Source organism: Harpia harpyja, chromosome 16, assembly GCF_026419915.1.
Source record: "Harpia harpyja isolate bHarHar1 chromosome 16, bHarHar1 primary haplotype, whole genome shotgun sequence".
NCBI classification, from domain to species: Eukaryota; Metazoa; Chordata; class Aves; order Accipitriformes; family Accipitridae; genus Harpia; species Harpia harpyja.
Window position 1 is genome coordinate 32,315,226 of NC_068955.1, and position 17,396 is coordinate 32,332,621.

At 44.6% G+C, this 17,396-nt stretch overlaps 3 protein-coding genes across 4 annotated transcripts; 1 reads left to right on the plus strand and 2 right to left on the minus strand.

The window, feature by feature from the left end:
• Nucleotides 1-8: 8 nt before the first annotated feature.
• Nucleotides 9-3,839, plus strand: LOC128153108 (olfactory receptor 1052-like). 2 transcript variants are annotated; one of them, XM_052812005.1, is made up of 2 exons: nt 9-33; nt 2,694-3,839. In XM_052812005.1, exons 1-2 carry the CDS (start codon nt 9-11, stop codon nt 3,650-3,652), a joined length of 984 nt encoding a protein of 327 aa, XP_052667965.1. In that variant the 3' UTR covers nt 3,653-3,839. The 2 variants fall into 2 exon arrangements, with proteins under 2 accessions (XP_052667965.1, XP_052667966.1); XM_052812006.1 differs by lacking the exon at nt 9-33 and having other exon boundaries at nt 2,648-3,839.
• A 2,967-nt stretch (nt 3,840-6,806) lies between these two features.
• On the minus strand, nt 6,807-7,760 carry LOC128152426 (olfactory receptor 8I2-like). Its single transcript, XM_052810645.1, has one exon. The coding sequence runs from the start codon at nt 7,758-7,760 to the stop codon at nt 6,807-6,809; it is 954 nt and encodes a 317-aa protein (XP_052666605.1).
• Nucleotides 7,761-11,536: 3,776 nt separating this feature from the next.
• On the minus strand, nt 11,537-12,517 carry LOC128153131 (olfactory receptor 1038-like). Its single transcript, XM_052812043.1, has one exon. It carries the CDS (start codon nt 12,512-12,514, stop codon nt 11,537-11,539), a length of 978 nt encoding a protein of 325 aa, XP_052668003.1. The 5' UTR covers nt 12,515-12,517.
• Nucleotides 12,518-17,396: the final 4,879 nt, after the last annotated feature.

The following is a 17,396-nucleotide window of genomic DNA, read 5'->3' on the forward strand; positions in this document are numbered from 1 at the left end:
AAAGGTTAATGAGCCTTGCACGGTTAGCTGGGGGTGGGGGTGGGCAGGACCCAAGCCCAAACTTCTTCCAGACTCTTCTGAGAGTTTCTAACAATCCCCTCCGTGGCTGGCATGAAGCTCTTTGCTCAGCTAAGACTTAACTTCAGGGATTTTACTGATGAGGGTGAAAGAAGTGAGTAAGCCCAAAAGCTGTCCCCCTGCACAAGCTCCTTAGGGACAGTGCCGTCACCCGCTCTGGTCAAAAGGCCGGTGCCACGCACCCTTGGTTCTTGCTGACAGAGCTGCTGCGTTACTCAGTCTCACTTCTGAGCGTCACGTCTGCAGACTGCCGCTTCCCTCCTCCTGTAGGATCGGAGGAATTTGAAGAATGGAGGAACACAGCTCGCGTTTCTTCTTTCTGCCTTAGGACGAGGGACACGTATTGTCTGCAAATCATGGAAAGATGCATCTGGATGCTGGGTAAGAATGCGGTATTAGGCAGGAAAGCAGGACTGTAGGCACAGGCTTCAAATGTGGAGTAAGATTAAACCCCACAGCACTCAAGCTTGCAAGATTACTGATTCAGGACAAAAGCTCATTAGCAGAATATACCTGAACTGTTTATTCTCCATATGTCTGAATTTCAAGGCATTATCTTCAGGCTTTCTAAGTATGTGTCACCATCTTATTGTGATAAAACCTCAGAGAAAACATTTGAAAAGCTGCTCTTCTGCCCTGAACATACAGAAACTGAGTAGGGAAGACAGCTGGAAGACAAGAGCAGGACTGTGCTATGCAGCAGCACAGAAAGGCATGTTACACAGGGCTCAGCCCCTGAGGAAATCTTCAAGATTTTTCTCTAGGATGAATAAAAACATGCTGCAGAGCTTAGAGCAACCTTCTGCTTCTGCCCATGCTGCAGTATTATTCCTCATTTGCAGAAAATGAGAGCTTTGTCCCAGCAGGAGGGTTGGGTGGATCTGTTACAGGTTTTTGTTTATAAGGATCTTCAAGTATTCTCAAAAAAAGTTCTTTTAGTGGAAGGGAAAAGCAGCTGCAGCCAAAACCTAGAAATATCCTACCAGCTATTTCTGGTATGTTTGAACCTCATAAATATTTGTAAAGTGAAAACTCTGTTACAGAGACACAAGAATCTGGTTTTGTACCAGAGAAGTGGAGTGCAGCGATATATCTCAAATGTGAGACAGCCACCCTGATGGGAACCGCTAAACCCAAGAATGAAAATTAAGTAACACATTCACTGATGCCTGGTGTGTGAGCAAAACTGCCAGGCATCGCCCACGGCATCCTTCCACACGCCAGGACAGCGTGCTGCAGGAGAAACAGCAGCACACTCTATTTCAGTATGTCCCAACTGTGCCTTTACAAAAGGTATTACAAGTATCTTTGAAAATCAGGAGCCACCTGAGCTTTTGGTGTCAATACTGCAGAGAAATAGTTTATCCTCTCTCCCTGGCTGGTAGTTGATGTTATTTTTCACCACCAGTTGGTTGGGGGGGGTGGTGGTGGTTCTCTTACATTTTCTATTCTAAACAAAGATTTCCACTGCTGTTTATCACACTGATATTATTGTTAATTAATACCAGAACCACTATTTATACCAGAAACTAGTCTTTCAGGCACATGAAGGATTCCTAACACCTGCTGTCCTCTGCTAGAAAGAGTGAGTAACTGGCACTGGAGGGGCTTGATTAGAAAAAATCCTGTGTGCAAGGTGTTGTGTGGTTTGAAAATGAAGGCACCGGTTTTCTTTCTGCTGCATGGAGCTTTCCAATAAGCAATTTTTTTTTTTTCCTCCCTCCTCACCTCCTGGATTGCCATGAATACAGGTAACAGCTTTCTATTATATACATAACACATTATATACAATTCATTTCTTAGTCTCACAATTATGAAGAGCAGCCTGAAAATGTCTTCCTTCCCTACCTTGAGTGGAGAAAAACACATAAGTAATAGGTGAGCTGGAGCAGATACAAAAATTAAATGTAATAAAACTCTGTCTCACTGTGATTTGCTGCACTGGGGCGGGGGGTGTGTGTGTGAATATTTCCCTCTGTGCTGGAACATGACCAAAATTATCAACAGAAATGTGGCAGCTCAGCCTATTCTTGCCATCTAGCAGAGGAGTTTCTGTCCCAGGCTGCCGAGTGACCCCCGGAGTCTCTGGCAGCTCGCTTGCGGAGTTGATGTGGGCAGCCGGGGATCCAGCAAAGCTGATCCAAGAGGGCCCGGGGGATTCGGGGCTTCCCAGGGTTGTCATGACTCACTTGTGTTCAGTCTTCTCATGGGGAAAATGAAATACATTGCCCCTTTTCTGCCTCCTAATGAAACGAGATGAAGTTTGCAAATTCTTCACCCCTTCTCCAGTTTTGAAATCATTCAATATTGGGGTTGGTTTTTTTTTTAAAGCAAAAACCTGATTTTTTTAATTCGGCCTCATGATTAAAGAGAGTAAGGACAGAATGCAATTTCTGAAAGAGTTGCTCTGCCTGTGAGGATTTGCAGAGAACCTAAGCACAGTTAGATGTTATCATCTCAAGTATCAAAACTTTGTAGTTTTAATAAAGAGTCTAATAAAGTACTTGCTGCTATCAGCATCATATGCAAGCCATGCCATTGCTCCTTCCTATTTCACCCTCTTTCTCCTCCTGCCAGCAGGCACGCTGCTGTGAGGTACGGTAATATGGTTCAAGGCAATCACACCACCGTGACCCAGTTCATCCTCCTAGGACTGACAAGTGAGCCTAAGCTGCAGACTCCTCTCTTCATGATGTTCTTAATGATTTATCTCATCACCCTGATGGGCAATCTTGGGCTGATCACATTGATCAAGACAAACCCCCGGCTGCACACTCCCATGTACTTCTTCCTCTGCAATCTGTCTGTCATTGATCTTTGCTACTCCTCCATCTTTTCGCCAAAGCTGCTTATTGGTTTTTTGGTGGAAAAGAAAACCATTTCTTACTCTGCCTGCTTTGTCCAGCATTTCTTTTTCCTTGTGTTTGTGACCACAGAGGTGCTCTTGCTGGCTGTGATGGCATACGACCGCTACGTAGCCATTTGCAACCCACTGCTTTACACTATTTCTATGCCCAAGAGAGTCTGCGTTCAGCTGGTGGCCGGGTCATACGTCGGGGGGATTTTGAACTCACTAATCCAAACGTGTTGCTTGCTGCCGTTGCCTTTTTGTGGACCCAACGTCATCAACCATTACTTCTGTGACACTAACCCTCTGCTGAAACTCACCTGCTCTGATGACCACCTCAATGAGCTTTTGCTTGTAGCCTTCAATGGGACCATTTCCATGTCTGTGCTCTTCATCATCATCATCTCATACGTGTACATCCTCATCTCCATCCTGAGGATTAGGTCTGTCAAAGGAAGGCACAAAGCCTTCTCCACCTGTGCCTCCCACCTCCTGACCGTTACCTTGTTCTACGTGCCCGCGGGGCTGAGCCACATGCAGCCGGGCTCCAAGTACTCGCTGGAGATGGAGAAAGTCACCGCCGTGTTTTATACCCTGGTCGTCCCTATGCTCAACCCTCTGATCTACAGCTTGAGGAACAAGGAGGTGAAGGATGCACTTAGAAAAGCAACCGCAAATAACATTTTGGGGAGTTGCCTGCTGACCAAACTGACCCCAAACAGTTGATAAAATGCCTGCTGCTTCCCTTTTTAAATAGTCCTATGTCAGCTGTCTGGAGGCGTTAAGGAACCACGTATATTTACAGAAGCAGGTACAGCAAATTTTAAGCATGGTTTAAAATCTGCGGAGACTCAGCGTTACCAAACATCCTGTCATTATGGGCCTCTGATAACCATTTCCTTGTCATCTCTTGGTTTTGTTTGTTTTGGTTTTTTTTCTTTCTGTGAAATTATGTAATATCATAGGAGGTGGTAAAAATAAGCTCATAAGGAATTTCCCTCTTAAGCTTAGCTTCTTAAGATTTCTCCAGAGGCAAGTTCAAGGAGGACTGGGGACTTTTGGGGAGGTATATCCAAAAACACCCCATACACCTCACTTTGGGCTAACTACAAGGAAGAAAAAAAAAAAAAAAAAAAATCTCGTTTGCTTCTAGGGGGATGTGCCATGGAAATTAAGGGAGCAGAAGCAGAGACCACTGACCTGCCGGGGAAGGAGAGCAGTAAGTGCTGTGATCTAGCATCGGGAAGATGCTAAATCATTGAGTGACCAGAACATCACAGCCTAAAGGCAGCATAGCTGGGTCTGTACTGAAAAACCTCTGCTGCTTTGCCTCCAGACCTGGAGGGAACTTCCACCCGAGCAGCTGGGATGTTTTCCTGCTGAACTCCCAGGCATTTTCACCCGCGGGGACTGAAAGCTCCAGCTTGTCTCTGCCTGTACCCAGCAGCATAGCAGTGCTCTCAGCCACCCGGGTGAATCTCACCCTACCCCTTGCTTCCTACAGCTGCAAGGCATCTAACTCACCCAGATTTGCTCTATGAGAGAGAAATGGGCTTCATCTGACCTGCATCTCACATCTGCTTTAGGAGGAGAAGCAGCAGCAGCTGGGAGTGGTATTTCTCCCTATTGGCAAGGAGTTTAGCATGATTGAATGTAACTAGCTAGGGAGAAGTATTTTTTTTTCCCCCCTATTTTCTTGTCATAGGGCTGTTGGAAGTGATATTTCCTCCCAGCCAGCTCTTCCCCAAGACAACTGCATAGCTGAGAAGGTACCACTGAGGGATGCTGCAGAATCTCATGCTCTCCAAAGCAGAGACAACTGACTGCAACCTGTTAGAGACCTTGAGCAATATGAGCTGGGATGCCAGGTCTCCACAGAGAGAAGAGGGGGATCATCTGTCACTTAGCGTTAACTTGCACATAGCTGCATCTGAGTTAATCCAGACATTGGGGGTTTTTTTGAAGCTAAAATAAAAGATAAATACTCCTAGCATGATTTCTTTTAGATGGCCATAGAAATCATGACCTAAGCACTCCCACTATACTGTTATACCAATAATCCAAACTGGTTTTCACTCAGATGTAAGAGTCTACATTGTGGCTACCTAATACAGAGCAAAATAAAATCCCCCAAGAGCATGTAGCTGAGCAGGGGTCATTTTTCTCAAGACAGCCACAGAAAAAGGTCGTGGTGGAGGAGATCTTTATAACGCTTACCTTTCATAACAGCTTGCTTTATCCTCAGCTTGGACTCTAGAGGGGTTTGCTTTGCATTAAGAGTTATTCATGCTGTTTGCATAACATAACATGGCTCAGGGAGCAGCAAGAACCAGTTACTCCATAAGGGAAGGCAAACTGGGAGCTGAAAGCGGCCACAATGCAGGATAGGCAATAGCCTCACCCACAGAACACTGTCCCACAGCACCCATCAATGGCCTGGAGGAAACCAAGGGCCAAATTCAAGCCAGGAAAGCTGAAGACCAGGATGAAGCACAACTCTAAAAGTTGTTGAAGACCCAGGGCTGAGCTTAAATAGTGCCCCAAGCCCTGGGCAGAGGGTGGGGGTGGAGGCTCCAGGTGATGCTGGCCACGACAATTACAGTGGTTCCCCTCCCTGCTGTCTCAGGGAGAGAGAAACGGGTTTTTTTCCCCACCCAGTGCCCTAAACACAGCTACAGCACCGTATCCAGCCTTCTCTGATGTATTCCTATGTGCAGAGGATGGAAGGACAGGGCATAAAGGAGCATTAACGTCCTTTGCTGCATGTTAACAATTCTTGTCCCTCCTGTTGATTCACGAGGATAAGGCGCTTCAGACGTCACGTTCTCTGTTTCTTGGGGAAATTGTCCAAATGCCTCTATTTTTCATGAAAACTCCATTGGAAACTTTGATTAAAAGCTTTATAGCATTTCACTTCACGCCAGCTTAAAGCTGGTTTTAACTGGTTGCCATCACATTTATTCATTACGGTTCTTTTAGGAAGACCACAGTTTACAAAGGTGCTTATTTTAAAACATAAAATTTATTCACTTTGTCATTATACAGGCTACATGTTCTTCCAGAAATTGTATACTTCATTAAAGATAAAAGGTGTGTCTCGATTAAATATTAAAAAACCCTTTGCCTAGTTTTCTTTAGAGCATCTTCCACCTCAGCCATGTGATGACACACAGAAGTCATAACTCAGTCAAATTGCCACACAAAGCATGGACCTGTTACCGGTCATCCAAAAAGGAAAAGATTAGTAGTCGTAAAGACAACACGTCCCAAGAAGAATTTGGTTTGGACACACTTCTGGCAACATGCTAACATATGTGTGCCCGTAAGTTGCCAGCACGGCTCCAGGTCCCCAGAGCCAACACCATGGCTTTGTGCTTTCTGGTGGACCTTCCATACATTGGTCAGAAATTTCATCTGAGGTCACAGCTGGACCTTCACCTGGATGGTCACATCCCACCCTGAGGGTCTGGGCTGCATCGCAGCTCTCCATGTATCACTGACTTAAACAGATCCTCAGTTCTTTAGGCTTATTCGGGGGAAATGATCATCAAGCAGGCAATGGAAATATTAGTAATTGTTTACCTCCAATCTGAACATCCTTTTTGTGGGCAATATTTTCATTTAACACAATTTAGACACAAACCATCATGGTACTATTTCAGTTTTGCTAGGAAAGCGCTGACAATTATTCTGCTTAATTATTGAAGGCTCACACCACGATGAAAATAAACTGAAGTTGTTTAAGAGACCGATTCATTATGCTAGTTCTCCATACCCTGTACTTGCTGTGTGATCTCCTTATCTGTAAGCGGACCAATAATGACCGATAACGCATACTCCTTCATTACCTCCAAAGTACCGAAGAGCTGCAAATGCGTTTTCAAAACCTGGATAGGTGCGGCACCAGCTTTTGCACCCACAGCATCCTCAGGGCCCCCTTCACCTCTTTGTTCCTCAGGCTGTAGACGAGGGGGTTGAGGGTGGGGGTCAGGACGGTGTAACACAGCGAAACCAGCTTTGCCTGATCCCGCGAGCAAGCCTTGCAAGGCTGGAGGTAGGCGAGCATCCCCGGCGCGTAGAAGATGGTGATGGCAGCCAGGTGGGAGCTGCAGGTAGAGAAAGCTTTGAGCCTCCTCCTGGCCAAAGGGATGTGCAGGATGGTGCAGAGGATGTAAGTGTAGGACACCAGGATCATCAGGACAGAGCCCACGGTGATAAGCCCAGCAATGGAAAACTGCAAGATCTCGTTTGCGCGGGCATCGGAGCAGGAGAGCTGCAGGAGGGTGGGCAGCTCGCAGAAGAAGTGGTTGATGCTCCTGGCTCGGCAGAAGGACAACGTCCCCGCCGGGACGGTGTGCACCAGGGAGGTGAGGAAGCCCGCGGCGTACGCCAGCACCATCGCGCCGTAGCAACGCGCCCTCGACATGGTGGTGGTGTAAAGCAGCGGCTCGCACACGGCCGCGTATCGGTCGTAAGCCATCACCCCCAGGAGGAAGCACTCACAGATGATCAGAGCAAGGAAAAAATATATCTGGGCAAAGCAACCCAAAAAAGAGATGTGGCTTCTCCCCAGCAGGAAGGTCTCCAGTGCTTTTGGGATGATAGTGGAGGAAAGGCAAAAATCTATGAAAGATAAGTGAGTCAGGAAGAAATACATGGGGGTGTGGAGCTGGGGGGAGGCGTTGATTAGCAGGATCATCATCAGGTTCCCCAGCACCATGAAAACATACAGGGATAAGAAAATTGTGAATATTGTGGTTTGTAGCTCTGGGGCATCAGAGAAGCCCAAGAGGATGAAGCCGGACAAAACAGTGAGGTTTTCTCCATCCATCATTTCTACAAGTTAGATGAATTTGCATAGAAATAAAATGAGTCAGTGAAATGAATCCCTGAGAGAGAAATACTGTGGAACCATCGGATTTTAATCTATAAAGTAAATGCAACAGAAAATGGTGCGTTCTTTTAGAAAAATACAAGGCAACTGTATTTCTGCCTTTAGCCCAAGCTTTGAAGTCAAACAGGTGAAGGAGCTAATTATGCAGTCAGATGTTAAAAGGGAGTAATTCTGCAATGATTTATAGACACTGTGCTAATGATGCGCTAAGAAATATCAAAATGTTTATCTGAGTGTAAAAAAATGAAGTCAAATAAACACATTCCAAAATGTGGAAAACAGAAGATTCGTATTCTCACCACTGATTTCTGGAAATGTCAAGGGGTTTTTTTTCTCTCTTCTTTTTTTTTCAGACTGTGTCAGTGCTCTTCTGTGGCCTCATTAGTTCTGGTGCAGCCTTTCCACTAGGAAACAAAGCCGTGCACTTGAAATTTTTGTTTTGGTTTGGTTTTAATTTCTAAATTTATCTGCTTTTGAAGAAAAACCGCTGCATGTGCTGGGGGGGCGGGGGGGTGTGTGCGGGGAGCAGTGGTAGTGTCTCCAGCACGGCTTTGCTGTGATTGCAGTGAGCTTTCTATGACCGACTCAAATATCCACGTAACGGTGTTAAAATATAGTATATATAAACCCAACTTTTTAAAGCTTCAGCTTGGATATTCCCATCTCCCCCTTGCAGCCCCTCTGCAGATGAATTATCTGATGGAAGATCTATCTACAGATGCTACATCTCCGCTGAAGTGTCCCTAGATCAGGAGCGTGGGTTTTTTGAAGCAAACCTCCTAACCCCTGCTAGGGCACTTGGGCTCATGCCATGGATGCTCTTGGAGAGCACGGATGGAATTCCTTTAGATGCAGCTCCACCAGTACATCCCAGCCACAAACCAGCATCCGCTCCCCCAGAATGGGCTGAATTAAAAAACTACAGAAGGCTGCAGTGAGTGCAGGAGGGTGATTTAAGTCCCAGCACCACTTGTTTCACTCTAACGACCTCAGATCTTCTTGGTCAACATCGCTTGGTATTGGAGATATAGCTCCGTCTGGACGATTCGTACCCTTGAAGCATGCATTTCTCTCTATTGACAACAATGTCATCACTGGAATTAAATTGATTGTGTCCTAGAGGTGGATGTTTCCATCCCGTAGAGGCAACCTTCGGTGAGCAGCTCATATGTGAACCTGCAGTCCTGGAGAGGACAATCGTATCTTAAAGAGCTTCAAGGTTAAAAACATGCTAAATATTAAAAAATATTTAAATATTAAATAAATTATTTTAAATAATAACAATATTTAAAATCTTGCCAAGTACAGATGGAGCTACTCCTGAGCCTGAGCCTATGCTGCAGGACTTCACAGAGCAGATGCTTTTATTCTGAATTTTCTTCTCATCTCAAAAGGAGTGTGGGAAGCTTCAGTCATATGAACAAAACAGAAGCATTAATTAGGGTTTTTTTTTTCCCTAGGTTTGCCAATTGATCATTGAAATGCAGAAATTAAAAAAAAATTTACATAAATATTACTGTAACATGAAATTTAAAAAAGTAACCTGCTCCTCATAACTTATTACACCGAGTCCAGCTCCCACAAAAAGGGACTGGTGTACATTTTTCAGGTGTTAATCAATACTAATGTATTTTTTGCAATATGAAGTATACAAACAGCTAAAGAGATAAATCAGTTGAGTCACACTGGAAGCAGTGTGTTGTGAAATGTGTTATGGGTTAAGGGATGATGGAGAGAGCAGCGAAGCACCGGGCTGAGTCTTCTTGTACCATTTGCACTTAAAAACTCTTTCAAGTACGTGAGAGGCAGCACGACAAGGGTCACCAATGGGAAATGCCAAACCCTTTTTTACCTGCTTGGTTAAAAGGAAAGGTGTTGGTAGATGTGGTGCCTGCAGCTCCTTGAGAAGCCCATCCGATGGGTCGAAGCTGCGGCAGGAGAAGAGATGCTCGGGGGGGGCAGGATCGCCCTGGCTGGCTAGCAGAGGGGTTTTATCCCAGATGAAGCGTTACCTCAGATGTTTGTGCAAGCCGCTCTCCCTCAGGGACCCTCCTGCAGCTGATAATTATTTTGACCTGCTCAGCAAAAGCCCCTTTCAATCCCTCCTCCCTCTCCAAAACCTTTCCACCTGCACGACGAGCTCTCCTGTAGAGACCTACCCAGGCTGCCCGTGCCACCACCTGGTCTTGCAGAAAGACAAGTCCAGGGTAGTTTGCTTTTTATTTATCCAACTATCACAAACTTCTCTCTTTCAGTCTTTCACTGAGGAAGCCCTTTACTACCAACAGGGAAAGCTGATGGATCAGCTCGTGTTGCGTTGAAGGGTGCTGAAAACAAACCTGACGGAGCATCCACTGTGTGAATGGGTTGAGCGTGGCCATGGGGAGTCCTCTCCAGCAGATGATACACTTATTTCCATACGCTTTACTGGTGACTGCACAACCGGTTGCTCAAAAGCATCATTTTACACAGCTGCTTTGAGGTTATAACAGAATTAACTCAGATTTACCAGTTTTATTCTGATGAATTCCGAGTGCCAATGTTTCCTGAAAGCTTCTGCTAGATGAAGAGATGTTATAAAACCCTTAGTGCAAATATTAAATGATAACTTTGTCCCAGACATTTAGAAAACACAAAGGGTAGGGCAGATGGAAGAGAATACTGAGCTATGAAAGTATGGGGAAACAAGATGGAGATGCCTTTAGATGTTTTTAATGTAAATTTGTTTTTCTGCTGGAAGGCAGCAGACTATTAGTCCTGGAGCTGCACTGGAGGTGGGTGGAAAAGGATTTCCCCATGGTTTTTAATTTCTTTCTTCCCCATTGGGTACTGGGCTAAAACTAAGGCTTGTGAAGTGGGAAAAGCAACATAATAGGGGGGGAAAATAACCCTCACTCAACTTTAGGACAAAAAAAAAAGAGATTTCAAAGATTGCTTCAAAAACATACATGGAAAGCTAAATAATCCACTAAGAAAACCTGCCTGGGTAGGGTGTGTGTCTGCAGGGTGAGTAATGCAGCTTGAAATCCCAGAGCCAGACAGCTCGGTACTGCAGCTGCTCCATCTCCATCATAAGGCGACCGCAGGCCACCAGCACCTTGGCTGTTCGGGGGAAAGGAAGACCTAAAATCCTCCCTCCACCAGCACTCTGGCTCTTTACATGCCCAGTTAACTTCACGGCAGAGCAGAGGCCCAAATATGACTTGTCCCCATTTACCATGAGTGCTTTGATGACCAATACACAATCACAACGTTGTTTCACGCAACCTCACTTTGTGGTCTGGAGCTAAAACTCCTGGAAAAATCAACTGACATCCACCTAATACTAGGAGCATCACCAGAGGACGTTCATGAATATAAAACATGAGAGATCAGACACTAGCTGGTTTGATATCAGCACGGCAAAGCCACAACCTGCATTCTCCCTTTTGCTCTCTGAAGCCTGAAATGAAGTGGGTTATTATTTGTTAATAGTATTTAAATAATAAATAATATTTATTTCAAGTAATATTGAAATAACATTTGCTTTGGACAATAACTTTCTGCCCAATACATGGTCGCTGTCAGGTCTCAGGCTACAGCCAGGGAAAGTCCCGTCCATCCTAGTGCAGCACGTAGCCTTGGTTCAAGGAGAAACGTGTTTTCCAGGTGTCCTGCTGCCGGGTGCATTTAGTACCTGCTTCTTGAAGGTGCAATATCTAACCCTCCTCACCATGTCAGGGTAGCCCTCTCCTTTCAGCTGACCAGGAACCATGTGTGGACAAGGAGGAGAGGACTCTGTCTTTTGCTTTCCTCATGGCATTCTTCATGTCCGTGTTTCTTAGGCTGTAGATTAGTGGGTTCAGCATGGGGACTATGATGGAGTACAGCATGGAGACCACCTCGCCATGCTCCAAGGACGGTCTGGAGCCGGGGCGCAAGTACATGAAGAGGGAGCTGCCGTAGTACAAAGCGATGGAGACCAAGTGGGAGGCACAGGTGGAGAAGGCTTTGTGCCGACCAGCCACGGAGCGGATCCGCAAGACAGTGGAGAGGACCGACAAGTAGGAGACTAGGATGAAGACTGTGGTGCTTAGCACGTTGAACCCCACCACGGCAGAAACCATCGCCTCGTTGACATGGGTGTCAGAGCAGGAGAGGGCTAGCAGCGGTGGTCCATCACAGAAGAAATGATTGATCCTCTTGGACCGGCAGAATGGGAGACGAAATATGGAAACCGTGTGTATGGTGGAGCTGATCACGCCAGCTAAGTAGGCACCAGCCAACATCCCAACGCAAAGCCTCTGGGACACGACCGCAGAGTAGAGCAGGGGGTTACAAATGGCCATGTAGCGATCATAAGCCATGGCAGCCAGCACGTAGCACTCGGTGGTGGCACAGGTTGCAAAGGAGAAGAGCTGAGTGGCACACCTAACGAAGGAAATAACCTTCTCCACTAAAAAATTCAGCAAGGTTTGAGGGATGATGGTAGAGGAGTAGCAGATGTCCAGGAGAGACAAGTGGCTTAGGAAGAAGTACATGGGGGTGTGCAGGCACGAATCAGTTCTGATTAACATAATTACTCCCAGATTTCCTATTAGAGTGACGACATAGATGGCAAGGAATAAGACAAAGTATGTCACCTGCAGGTCTTCTCGGTTTGTGAAGCCCAGGAGAATAAACTCGGATGCAAATGTATAATTGTCTTCAACCATATTGAATATATAAGCAGTTCAGCTGCTTTATGTCTTTCAAATGGAAATGCTTAACAGGCCCAAATCTGTCAATAATGTTAAGAATGTCAATTTTTGTCTATCAATCAGTTACACCACTTTAAGTCAATATAAGGTAAATTCTCTTTGAGAGAGTAAAACCTCAAGTTCCCGAGCCCGGTCTCCCCATTCAGCCTTAGCTAAACGCATACAACCACCAGCAACACGCTTGGAAGTGGGTGGATATTTTAAGGCAAGGAAGGAGGACAATACCATACCAGAATAAAGCATAAATAAATTGCAGGGCTTTCTCATAGTTCCTCTCAAGCCATTTATACATGGAAGTCCATGACTTCCCCAATAACTGCTGAGAAAATTGAATTATTTCTCATCTTTCAGTGCTCCCAGTCCAGTGTGAGTACATGAGGAATAAATATCTGTTCCCTGTGTCCCAGGAAGACTTCTTCTAGGTGAAAGCACTGGAAAATGCGACTTTCCTTAGCGTAATTTTTCCAAGCATAGGATGGTGCAGTAGTAAGACCCAGAATTTGTCTCACCTCACTTTAGACGTGATGCCTAACTTGGAGATAAAAGATAAATTCAGGCTTGCTCTCTCTGCTCACCAGGGAGAAATCAGCAGCTCCTAAAATCACACTCTACGACAGATAAAATAAACAAATATTGATTTTTCCTGGATAACATCAATCATCGCTTGACAGAGTTACACCAGAGAGCAAACCAAGAGTGCATGCTGCCTGGCGTCTGACATAGATCCAAACTTAAAAGTCATAATTATTTGACGACCCTTTGCTGAAGGGGTGAGGTTCACCTCCAGATCCAGACATCTCATTTCAGGTGTCCTGTGAGCAACATGTCTGGTCTCCTGGTGTTATTAATGGGGATTTAGACCTGCTTTTCACTGCCCACGTAGAGATGCCGGAGGCGAAGCAGCGTCTGAGACATCCGCACGGTGCTGGAAGATGTGTTACAAATAATGAAAATCGAGCTGTTTGGGTCTAGAGCTGAATCCTCCCCCAGAGGCAGCATCCACCTGCCTAGATGCAGACATCTATGGCCATTGGAGAATTGACCTGAATTTCACAATTAACTACGGCTCACCCCCACTTTTTCTTACTTGACAAGCCAACTGCTTTGTGTGGAGCGATCCCAGATGTAGATATGAAACCCCGGAGGTGAATAAGGCTCGTGCTATGCACGATAGCTGCCCGCCAGGAACCACATCTCCCTGTGGCTTGAAGAGACTGACTGGAATGGAGATAAATTGAATTAAAAACCCATACCTTGCTGCCTCGGATTCAATATTATCCATGCTGACAGGCAGGTGGTTGGTCCATGCTCTGCTGAATAGCTAACAGAATATTTATCCTTGTCCTCCTGGGGAAAGGACTTCCATTTGTGGCACCTGCTTTCTTACACAAATTTCAGTAAGATCTTGCATCTCTTGGGCAAGCCAGCACAAGATTTTTTTTTTCAACAAGCTGCCCTAGGACTCACTGAGCAGCCTGTCTTTTAGTGTTTTCCCAAGATTTAACTCATGACATTATAGGTAGGAGAAAGACCAGCCACTGCTGAGACCCTACAGCCAAGCTAAAATACACTGTTCGGTTAGCTGGTGTTTTAAGAGTCTTACAGCCCAAACTCTCTAGTGGATGCAGAAAAAAACCTTGTTAATAGGATGGTTTAAACTGGGAAGCAAAAGCATCCTGTGCTCATGCCTCCAGCATCCCTCTGGCTTCTCCGGGTGACTGTTTCTGCTGCCCCGAAGCAGAGCAGGGAGGGGGGACAGTCTGCCACAAGTCCTAGGGATCCTGTGGATGCCGTGGGATGAAGTGGGATTTTTTCACAGCAGGGATTTCTTCTGCTTTGCTCTTGGGGCCAGTTGAAATGGTTTTTATACTCACAGCTGCTCCCCGCTCCAGCCGGAAAGGTATGCCATGTCCTCTCCCATGCACCATCGATCCGTGCTTCCAGAGCTTTGCCCTTCACAGATTCACAGAGCCGGGGGTAAAACAAGTTGGGGAATAACGTCTTAACCTCCAGGGAGGTGTCAGACCAAGGGAGGGTCAGCCCTGCCGAGCCCAGGGGGGTCCCGAGATCTTCCACTGCCAGGTCAAGGTATAGCCAAAGGGGTTCTAAGATTAATGACACCAGAAGGTCTTATTTGAACAATACCGGCTCAAAAATGTTGCCTTTAATAGTTTCATACATTCTAAAAAAAAAATCCCAAAAGGTAGTTTATTGTAATATCTGTGTGTAGTGTGCAATATCTGTATTCAAAAATCTCTTTTTTTGTTTCTATAGAGTGGCTCATCTTGGAAACATTCAACCCTCAGTGCAGACTGCAGGTGATGAGAAATCCAGCACCCCCTTTTTTCAGTTTATGCTGATGTTTAGAATAAAAAAACCCCATACCAAGCCTTATTTTTCATTTTGATGCATCCACCTTTAATTTTCAATCCAAAACTCTTCCTATACTTTGCTCCCAAAGATGAGGGGGCTGCACCAGCTGCTGTGCCTTCCAGGAAAGGACAAAAGTCACCTCCTCGCCTGCTCCAAAAAAATACCTAGTAGGGAATGATGCTGCTTTTATCCACCTAGCACTCAGCGGTTCAGAGCGAAGGGTGGGTTTTTTTCCCTGTGAAGGCCACCGGGATGAATCCACCCCACTGACCTAGGAACCAGGTAGCTATATAAGCAGCCTCATCCATTTAATTCAGCATCTGAGAGCACTGAGGGCAGCTGCTCACCTGAGATTATTTAGATAATGATGGATGCAATTTACAGAAGTCAACAACAAAAAATTAAATCCTTTACCTACATGGGAGAAAAGTTCAGATCTCCCTATGTATTTTCATTTGCCTTTATTGTAAAATTTGGGATAGCTGTGTCAGGAGTAAAGATGTGCTGTAGGGACCCTTCCTGAGAGTGATCTGTAGATCTACAGAAAACAACTGTTGTAGGAGGTAATAATTTAAAATATCAGGAATTACCATTTCAAGTTGTGTATGGTTAGCCCAGACTATTTAAGAGAAAAATAATTCATGGGGCAGAGTGAATTTGATAATCTAGATTTCATACAACCTGAAGCCTCGCCCAAGAATTGTATTTTAAAAAAAAAAAAATACACAGTTTAAAACATTTCTGAAGCAAAGCTCCTCTTTCTCAATTCTGCGAGGGGAACTTGTTCAAACATCTGACATGGCCCATTCATTTTTAATAGGATCAGGAGCTGACCTAAATGGGACCAGCAACTGTAGAGGCGAGATGATGATCTTGTTTTATTTATCCGCTATTTCTCGGTTTCCTGAACACGGACAAGCCACTTAGCTACCCAAGGCTTACTACCACATTAGAAAAAGTTTTTATCTAAAATAAAAAGGAGCACATATTTCCAACAATGTCCAATAGATGGTGACGATGTATAAGAAATCCTGATCAGTATTTCTCTAGCCACTTGTTTAGCATTTCCCCCCCTCCCCTTTGATATCTGAAAGGGACTGTTATGGCCATTTTGCATCTCTTGGGACTGACAACAAAGCACAATGGTACATAGAAGGAACAAAAATAGGTCATTCCCATACAAACAGGAATGGATTTTATTCAGAAGTAGATGAAATGCAACTTTTGAGAAGGAAAGGGGCAGCTAAAGAACACGTATGTTTGTACACTGTTGTGCCTTGCCAGCACGCATAAGAGTCAGCTTCAGGCTGGTAACTTTAATATCAAAAAATAATAATGATAAAATAATAATAATAATTTTTTTTAAAAGTTCTAGGTGCTGACCAGGGTCACATCACTGTTTGGGTTATTTTTCACTGTGTTACAGAGTATTTTTCCCCCTGTTGACAGTACAGCTCAGATCAAGTGACTGCAGGTGGAAAATCCTCATCCAGGACCCAGCCAAACCTTCTCCATCCAAGACGATCATCTCCAAATCCCCTCCCAGAGGAGCTTAAGATTTGCTCAGGGACATCTCTCACCTTTGAGTGATGAACTGCTACAGAAATAGAAAAGGTTTTTTGGGTGGGGGGAAGATATGGTGGTTACTGTTGCCCTGGTGGCATTGCATTTTCACAGCAACCACACATTTCTATCCAGAATATGGTGAAAAGGGGAGCTGCAATTTCTGTTAGGAGTTGCTTATTGCATAAGAAATAAAGACTGCTCTTTTTTTTTTATTATTACCCTCCTTTTTTTTTTTTTGTTTCAGGGTGTTTGGTTTTTTCTTTTTTTCTGTTTGTTGGGGTTGTTTTGGTTTTTTTTTTTCATTCCTTTTCCCCAGTGCCTCACGCCGAAGTGTAAATCTCTGGATGCAAACTCTACTGATAATATTATTGTCTTTGTTTTTAACAAACCACTGTGGGCATAAATTAGAAAACTAATTAGAGCTTTGTTTCAAGGCTTTGAAAGGCTGTTACGGGGCAGGGGGATGAAAGGACAAATGTGTATGGTTGCCTAAAAAGAAGTGACAAAGATCAATTTAACCCTGCAATTTAACTCAGCAGCCTGGTTTCAAAGACAGACCTATTTAAGAATTTATATTTCATTCACTTGGCTTATGCACAACATTCCATTACCCCCTAACTGCATTAAAACTTCAAAGTTTATCCATTTAGATCTTGTGTTTCCATCCTTCCTAGGAAGAGCTTTTCACAGGAGCTGCCTCCCTGACCCAGCCCATAAATCATTGAGATCCCAGCTAAACTGAGGCTAGGGAGTGACACAAAAAATCAGTAACATGTGTGTTGGCATACACATTTAACACAAGAATATATTGCATTATATATAAATATATAGTATAATGTACATTTAATATCGTATTTTTATACATATACACACATATATGTATATATGTGTATAACTT

What these genes read in the sequence shown, in the direction of transcription:
- LOC128153108 (XM_052812005.1), top strand. Translation starts at nt 9, where the DNA reads ATGAGCCTTGCACGGTTAGCTGGGG. An exon ending in CCTTGCACGGTTAGCTGGGG is followed by an intron (nt 34 to 2,693) that starts GTGGGGGTGGGC and finishes ATATGGTTCAAG; the next exon opens with GCAATCACACCACCGTGACC.
- LOC128152426 (XM_052810645.1), bottom strand. Translation starts at nt 7,760, where the DNA reads ATGATGGATGGAGAAAACCTCACTGTTTTGTCCGGCTTCATCCTCTTG.
- LOC128153131 (XM_052812043.1), bottom strand. Translation starts at nt 12,514, where the DNA reads ATGGTTGAAGACAATTATACATTTGCATCCGAGTTTATTCTCCTGGGC.